We start from the raw sequence: 9,652 nt of genomic DNA, 5'->3' as shown, positions 1-9,652 counted from the left end.
TTATCTAACTGAGCCAAGTTAATCCAGTTTAATGCTGGTACTTTCATGTTAATCCTGAAAAGTTTAGCATAGATGATCCAATTCACGAGTTAAGAAAGGGTCCAATAGATGTTTTAAGGGGTTTTATGTATTTTGCCATAGCTTTTATGTAGTTACTTGAAATTTTGATTTATTTGAGTTTAGCCAATTATTTGAAATGAAATTGATGTTATAATAAAATGATGCAATATAATAAATAATGTTATTAATGTCATTTTACATATATCATGTCATGTATGTGTGTTACATGCATATCATCGATTGTTAACATGCATCTATTCTAGTTGATGCATGAAATCTTGCATACACAAGACAAAAACACAATTGATGGAAATAAGTTGAAATGGGTGAACTACTTATCTTAGTCCGATCCGAAATCTTCATGTGGTGGTACTCACATGAAAGGTGTAATACTCCAAATTTAAAATGAGAATCTATTTCTAAATAAAAGAATTGCGGGGACTAAATTGTAAAGAGGTCAAAAAATATATGATTTTACATACCACTTCCTCCATTCTCGTAATCGTCTGTCTCGCGAGAGGCTCCATACATAAGAAGAAGAAGGAGAGAGAGAGAGAGAAGGAAAGAAAGAGAAAAGGGAAGAAAACAAAAGGAAAAATAAGAGGAAAACTATAGATGACTCGATTTGATACCAAATGAATTTAGATCATGTTTATGAAAATTATATTAGGTATGATTTTGAAATCTCTTATACTCTTATTAATTGGATTTATGTTTTGAATTATGGATTGATACATTATGATGTTTTTAGTTAAGTTAATATGTATATTGTGAAAGAAAAAAAATAAAAAACAACAATAATGGAAGAACAAGAAAACTAGAGATCATAATTATATGTTTGTATCGAAGATATACAATTATGGTTATCCAATGACTCTGTTTAGTCAGTTTTTAAAAGTATTAATGTATGTGTTTGATATTTGTAAATATATAATTTACATACTTTAACAATTATTTTATTATTTAAAAGTATTAAAAGTTTTAAATATTGATGGTTTGGACAAGCATGTGGTTTGAACTATGGTTTCCTGTTTTATAATTATTTTTAAGTGTTTTTATCAGAATTTATACGAAAATATATTATATTTGAAAATAATTAGAAAAATAATATATGATTGCATTCGTTTTGAAAAGATATGCAAAATTAATTTGTTTAAATTCTAAATTTTGTAAGAAACTAATTGATATATAATTTTTGATAGTTGTATGGTTAGTGTAACTATGATATAGATGAGGTTATTGTTAGGATCATAAACAAACTAAGAGGGGATGAATTAATATTTTCGAATTAATATTTTAATTTTTAAAAATTTCTTAGTAAGGAAAAGTATAAAGAAAAATGCAAACCAAATTTATAATGGTTCAATTGTCCCGACCTATATCCATTCCTGATTCCTCTTCCTTCGAGGTCATTAGTTTTCATTATCAATCTATGAAGATCAACTATTCATATTACAACTCTTTCTCTTTTTCATAGGTTTACGAGAGAACCCTTATACCTTTCTTTTATAAAATACCTCACACATATAACCTTTAAACTGAAAGAGAAAAAGACTCAATATTTTTTAAGAGTTTATAATACTTTAAAATCAAAGCTTTTCATTCTTTTTCAAGCAAGCATGAGTGGGTATTTTTAGGCCTCAAATGACTTAAAAAATGAAGCCAAAAAATTTAAATCCTCGGGTTTTTGAGATACTTGTGGTATCATCGCTTGCATTGGACGGTACCACCACCTGACGCTTGGGAGACTGTATTCTAGTAGTATCACTACTAATTTGTGCAGTACTACCCCTTACCTTAGCGATACCATCGTCGAGTTTCTAAAAAATGTACAATCCATACTTTTCAGCTCACAAGCGGTACCATCACTTGGCCCAGCCTTAGATCACTGAATTGATCTTCTAACAAGCTCAATTCAATCCTGATTAAGGCCCAATAGGCTCTTAATTAAGTTATCATTGTTACACCCAAAACCAACTCAATAGATTCTAAACTACTTTAATTAAGACACAATAATTACAATCTTGAAGCATATGTTGTTTAGCATGTCATTAGCTCATCCGACACTTCGTCTGAACATCCAACGCATCATCTTTTCCTTTAGCGTATTGTCCGATCCATCGGCATGTCGACCTCACATAACATCCGATCTTCTTGGCGCAATGTCCGATCATTCTGGCTCGTTGCCCGATCTCTAATATGATGTTCTCCGACCCAACATTTGATTACCTTTCCATGATCGAAGTTTATCCTACGTTACTTTTCTCAAACGCTCTTTAATTCATAAACTTATCAATTGATTTCATCATCAAAATCCGGGATTCAATAATTTTCTCATTTTTTTATGATGATAATCAATTGATGACGAAGTTTTAACTAAACTCCCCTTGTCTATATACTATTTTGAAATATAACAAACTTGAATTCAAAAAAAAAAAAAACCTTTCGATATTAGTCTTTGAATTTAAGTAAAAATAATTTTAATCATAATATATATATATATATATATTTTTTGCAAACATCATAAACACATCATTGTTAAAATATCAATGCATGTTGTCCAATAACAGGGGTCAGACCCACTACATTTATCATCTTCCCAACATGTATCAACACCGTTTGATCTTTATAACGTTGCTTGTTGACAATAATTACCCAAAACAATGCAATCATCCGAGAGGACGAGAAAGATCTTTTGGATTAGTTCCGCACTGAATAAAAGAAGGAACAGACAGTTCGGAGTCTCATGGGAGTATCTCGTGGGCTCGCTCACTTTGCTTTTTGCGATGACCACGAGCTACACATCTGAGGGAGGATGGTAAAAGAGTATGGAAACTGAAGCATAATTGCAGTAGCCAATCTCTGATCAAACCGCACAAAGAATCGCACCGACGTCATAAGCAAGAGGGCAACGAAAGGGTCTCTTCTATCTTGCCGCTCGGATTCCACCCCGGCCACAACAGTATCTTTCTACAGATTGAGTGGCGGATGTACGCTCTCCATCTTGGCTGAGGTGACTGGTGAAAGAGATGCAAATCCCGACGGCAAAATGTTTTTGTTCCATCCCTTCACCATGGATCCTTAAGTGTTGAGGGAGAATACCACATGCGACTTCCTTAAATGGATCTCTAAGCAACACATGGGGCCCTATTATCAACCATAATAGAAAGAGAAAAATAAAAAGAAAAAGAAAAGGGAAGAAAATAAAAGGAAAAATAAGAGGAAAACTATGGATGACTTGATTTGACACCGAATGAATTTAGATCAAGTTCACGAAAATTATATTAGATATGATTTTAAAATCTCTTATGTTCTTATTAATTAGATTTATATTTTGATTATAGATTAATAAATCCTGATTTTTTAGTTAATTTAATATTTATATTGTGAAAGAAATAAAACATAAAAAAATAATGATATTGGAAGAATATGAAAAAGAAGGATGTTTCGAGGATAAAATTAGGGTGAGTATCCAATGACTCAATTTAGTCTGTTTTTAAAAATATTAATATATATTTTTGATATTTATAAATATATAATTTACATAATTTGAAAGTTATTTTATTATTTGAAAATATTAAAAAGATTTAAATATTGATGGTTCGAAAGAGCATATGGTTTGAACTATGGTTTATTGTTTTATAAGTATTTTTAAGTGATCTTATCAAAATTTATATAAAAATATTAATCTAATATTATATTTGAAAAGGATTAGAAAATTAATATATAACTGCATTTATCTTGAAAAGATATGAAAAATAATTTGCTTAAACTCTAAGTTTTGTAAGAAAATAATTGATGTATAATTTTTTGTGACATGATAGTTGTCTGGTCAATATAACTATAATATGGACCTTATGAATAGGGTTAAACATTAATATTTATTCATAAACTAATTTCTTCATGCCTAGACATAAAAAGATATGTGTTATCTATAGTATAAGATTTAAACATAATTTTGAAACTTATCGTTAGGATATAATTTGGTCGTAGTCATTAATATCATTACGACAAGTAAATCTTAACTATATTTATCGTTAGAAGTGTTAGTTATATTTATGCTTATTTGTGAAAAGTTAATAATAGTCTTTGCACTACAATGTTATATTTTTAGGTTTTTGTATGAGCATAAAGAAGATATTTGATATCCATGCATATTTAGAAAGCATGTTTTGAATGTATAAAGATTTTATGTATTAAAAAATTATTTATGATAAATCTTATGTGAGTCACGGTGTTTTTTTTATTTGTGATATGATTATCTTTAAATTTTTTAGAGTTTCATAATGAAAACATGATGGATCGATTATAGACTAAATTATATAATCAGTCTATTGAATAATTATGAACATCTTGTGCTTCAATTGATTATTGTTTCAATCGTATCAATATGTCCTATAAGTTAGTTAATTAATTATGATTGAAATATATAATAATTAAACTGTGAAATTTATTTTATTTTGATTTTGATCTTACATTCAAACAAATAATTAAACTTTGTATTGTCCCTGACTTTCCATTGAACTGAGGTGTTACAAAAGGAGTTTTCAGAACTATCATGATTTGACTAACATCCACTAGATTGACTTCTCCATATTATTCATGATTTATTATGATAACCGGATATGAATTCTTTTGTAATGATAAAGTTATATAAAAAACTAATGATATATGAATAAATATTGTTCCCAACCAAAAGAATATCCATATCCACATCCACATGATGAACAAATAGTGAGACTTGATGACATATCTACGTAGATAAGAACATCACTTCATTTATTGTAAAGAGTATAAAATTGATTCTCTTATCAAAGAATTTATCATATAAAATAATATATTTTTACTCATTATTGTGAGAGTATATCATTGGTTGTGGAACCATTTATTTGAGTTAAACAATTTAGATCAATTGAGCATTGAGAAAAATCAAATAAGACGGTATTAGATACTACAAAATTACAGTGACACGGGAGTTTCTAATTTACTATAATCTGATCAACCTTGATTATATAATATTTTTTTAGCCAATAATTATGCCTTATAATCTTTAACTCAGCACACTCAAATATGACAGTTTATTAGCATATTTCCTACACAAAGTTAAAGCTATTTCAAAATACTTTTCTTCATGACAAAGGAATACATTAAAAGAGTTGGTTAGCAGCTGTGAATACGTCTTCATGACCAAGGAATGCATTAAAGGAGTTAGTTAGCAATTGTAAACACTTAATTTCGAAATTTTCTATACATGAAGGGTTGTTTCATGCATTAGTATTTATTTTGGTGTTTAAGACTTAGAAAAAACTTTAGAAATTAATAATATCTTGACAGAAGCTCTCTTGGAGAACTCCCTTAAACTATGTATCTCTTGGATGAGTCCTTGAGTAGTGAGTCATTTGATTTCTATTATGTATCCTCGTTTATAATTCTTGGGGTGGTGAATTTCTGTATCCCTTTGTAATTTTAACTTGGTGGTGAACTATTTTTCTATCTTCTTTAAGTTTTATCATGAGTTCATGTCTTTTTTATTCAAAACACTTATTCTAGCAAATACAATTGTACCGTGACTTTTCTTCAAAAGTTCGTTCTTTGTCTACTATGATATTTTCTATCCGATTTTCTTTCAAAATCCATTCTGTATTTTACCCTCCCCAGTATCATCGAGCACCAACATCCATGCATGTCACATTGGTCCGATTCTTTTACCGGGGAATGTCGACTCCAAACATACAGCCTTCATATCCATCATGTTTGGGAAAGTTGGCGTAAAATTAAATTAAAATCTATCAAACGCATAGCCGTCAAATCCATCAGAAAACTCATCTATGCACGATATTTAATTGTGACATCAACCATAACAAAATTGGTCTTTATATTTTGAGATTTAAATATATAATTTGAGTAAATCATAATGATACGGATATCAGTATTTCTCTTTTCAAAAATTACGATCCGATGGTATGTGTTGGTCGAAATATATAACTATTCCTTTTTTCAGAAAATATTTTTCATGTCTAATGATATTATTGAAAATATTCATCTTTATGGGAATAAAAAAAAGATGGATTAAGAAAATAGTTCCGGATAGAAAAAGTCGAAAGATATAAAATGAACTTCGCCTATAATTGAATAACCTTAACCTTTTGAAATTCCAATGATATCCAGTCTTATTTATGTTAGTCTTATGTGTACGATGGATCACAATAAAATAATTATTAATCAAATGGATTTATTTTTTTTCCTTTTCCTTAATATGCGAGTGTTCCTAATCTTTGGCACATACGCCACGCACGCCTACTTTGGGAGGAGAAGATGCCAAAACATACACAAACACACGCTTGTGCAGACTCATCTATATGATGCATGAGTGCTTCCTGGTTTCTACCAACATGAATGAGATGAAGAAGACGAAGAAGCCGAGAATGGCTGCCACGGCCAACTCGTTGAAGATAAGAAGGAGACGACTCTGCCACAGCCAGTGCAGCAGATGTAGTCTTCCTGATGACCTGTTGGTTCAGATACTCTCCCGGCTACCCCTGAAGTCCACCCTCCGGTTCCGCTGCGTTTCCAAAGAGTGGCTTGCCCTCCTCTCCGATCCCGGCCCTTACTCCGTCAGATACCTATGTCCGACCATATGCGGCTTCTTCTATCGACGACCCCACCTTGCAGGGTCTTGGCAGTACGCGCCGATCCACCCTTATAAGGATCACCACTTGGATCTCAACAATCTCACATCTCATCTACCTGACCATCGCAACCTGAATCTATTGGATAGCTGCAACGGTTTGCTTCTCCTCGGCTGCAGAGAAAACAGGAGCTATAAGTCGATGATTATTTGCAACCCGTTCCGCAATGACGAGACAAATTGGGTGACCATCCATATCAATGGCGCACTCAAACGACTATCCCCACTACGTCATTTTGTCTCAGCGAAGTTGATGACCCATCGAGTCTCCCCTCATTTCAAGTGCGCCCTCCTCTTTGGGGACTACCATTTTAATGAATGGGGTATTGAGACGTTCATATGGTATACGATGTTGTCCAGCGACAGGGGTCAGTCCCACAACATTAATCATCTATCCCAAGATGTATCGCCGATGTTTGACATTTACGACATTGCTTTTGGCGATGATTACCCGAAACTATGCATCGTCCGCGAGGATGAGATAGATAATGTGTTGTGTTTCGAGCTGAATAAAAGCTGGACCGGACGCGTTCGGAGTCTCCTGGGAGTATCTCGTGGGCTCGCGCACTTTGCTTTTTGTGATGACCACGAGCTGCACATCTATATACTTGTGAAGGAGGATGGAGAAAGAGTATGGAAGCTGAAGCATACTTGTAGTAGCCAACCTCTGATCAAACAGCACAAAGAATTGCATCGATATCGTGAGGATGAGGACAACGAAAGGGTCTATTCCATCTTGCCGCTTGGATTCCACCCCGACTTCGACGTCATATTTCTACAGATTGAGTGGAGGATATACTCTTTCCATCTTAGCAGTGGTTCCTTGGATGAGGTGGCTGGCGAAAGAGGTGCAAATCCCGCCGGCGAAAAGTTTCTGTTCCATTCCTTCACCATGGATCCTTCAGCAAGCTTGGGGGAGAGAAGAGAATACCACATGGGACTTCCTGAAATGGATCCTTAAGCAAGCCAAGGGACCCAGTATCAACCATAACTATTTTTCATTTATTTTATTTCTAAAACTTGATTTTATTGAATACATAACCATTTTTTCCTTATATATATATATATATATATATATATATATATATATATATATATATATATATATATATATATATATCCTGAGGCAAGATACATTCATCTCTATAATATTCAAACCTTTGTCTAAAATTATTTTAGATAGAATGTGATGGTTTGTTTTTTATCGGATCATTTTAATTGACTTTAATTTTTTATTAAAAAATATGCATCAAAATATAATCAATCAAATATAGAGTGTAAATAATATTTATAAATAATGTGAATAATCATGAGTAAAACTCATATGCAAGAGAAGTGATATAAACTAATTTATAGTTATTCAGTCATCCTAACCTATATCTATTCTCGATTTCCATTGAAGTTACTTGAATCTTAATGATACTAAGAGGAGAGGGGGTGCAATAGCATTTTTAATCAATTTTAAACTTATTCAATAAATCAACATATTTTGAAGTTATAGTTACGAGTAAAGATAATAATACTAAGTCATAAGTAAAAAGTAAGTAAAGAGAGACAAACTAATTTATAGTGATTCGATCTTTTCGATCTACATTCACTCTTATTTCCTCTTTCCTTGATGTCATCGGCTTTTACTATCGATCTTATTTCCAACGAATTAAGATCAACTACCCTTATTATAACTCTATTTTTTTTAAGGGTGTAAGAGATAACCATTATACTCTCTTTTTATAAGATATCTCTCATCTTCTACAACTTAGAATTGTAACTAAAATAAAGAGAAAAAGGAAACTCAAACTATACTCAAAATGAGAGCTTATAAAACTTCACTAGCTCAAGAATATATGTCCTATCAACTAAGCTTGAATGGAGTATTTATAGGCCCTTAAGATTTTAAAATAAAACTAAAAATTTTAATTCTCAAAAATTTGGGGTGGGAGAGATATTATCATTGACATTGGGTAGTATTACTGTTGACACTATACAATACTACCATCATAACTTTTGATATAACCACGAGTCTAGACTCTAGTGATAATATTTTTATAATTTTTAAATTTTAAGTGGTACTACCATCACCCTAAATACTACTACTATCATTATAGGTGGTATCACTATTGAAAAAGCTAATAAAACAAACAATACTTGTTAACTGACTTAAGTAGTACTACCACTTGCGCCTAATAGTACCATTGCTCATGCCCAGTTTAGGCCATTGATTTGGCCTTCTAATAAGCCCAATTTGACCTGACTTCAAGTCAAATGAATTTCTATATAAGTTGGCTTTATTTCAACCTAATACAAATTAAATTAGCTTAGAATAATATCGATAAAGACATTGATAAATCAACTACTCATCTAATGCATTTTTGAAACTTTCAGTACATTATCCACTCTATCGGCATGTCATTCGATCTTTTGGCACTTTGTTTAACCTTCCAATACATCATCCTTTTCTTTGATATATCGCATATTTTACTGACATATCAATTTTCCTATAATATCCTATCTTTCGACACAATATATGAACATTCTGACATAATGTCTGAACTTTTAGTGTGAAGTCTGATTTGTGGCATATCAACCAATCCTCCGACTCGATATCTAATTTTTGACACAGTAATTTTTCGGTACAATGTTCGACTCTCCTACTTAATAATTGACCCTTCGATTATTCGATTCTATAATAGAAGTATTTTTTATATCACTTATCTCAAAAATATATTAGTCTCATCAACTCATTGATTGATTTTATTATTAAAATCTAGGATTTAACAAAAGCCACCAACTTTTGCTAATGATCTTCCTTCTGATGATGATGGGTAAAGATCAACTACTCTTGTTAAAATATTCTTCGTTTTCAAACTTAGGAGAGAATCTTCGTACTCACACCTTTACAAGAAG

At 31.7% G+C, this 9,652-nt stretch overlaps 1 protein-coding gene across 1 annotated transcript; it reads left to right on the top strand.

Moving 5' to 3' along the window:
* The first annotated feature begins 6,452 nt into the window (after positions 1-6,452).
* On the top strand, positions 6,453-7,709 carry LOC135618065 (uncharacterized). The gene has a single exon (XM_065118967.1). It carries the CDS (start codon positions 6,453-6,455, stop codon positions 7,707-7,709), a length of 1,257 nt encoding a protein of 418 aa, XP_064975039.1.
* Positions 7,710-9,652: the final 1,943 nt, after the last annotated feature.

This window comes from Musa acuminata, chromosome BXJ2-7, assembly GCF_036884655.1.
Source record: "Musa acuminata AAA Group cultivar baxijiao chromosome BXJ2-7, Cavendish_Baxijiao_AAA, whole genome shotgun sequence".
NCBI classification, from domain to species: Eukaryota; Viridiplantae; Streptophyta; class Magnoliopsida; order Zingiberales; family Musaceae; genus Musa; species Musa acuminata.
The sequence above is the reverse complement of the archived record's forward strand: the minus strand, read 5'-3'. Positions and strand labels throughout refer to the sequence as shown.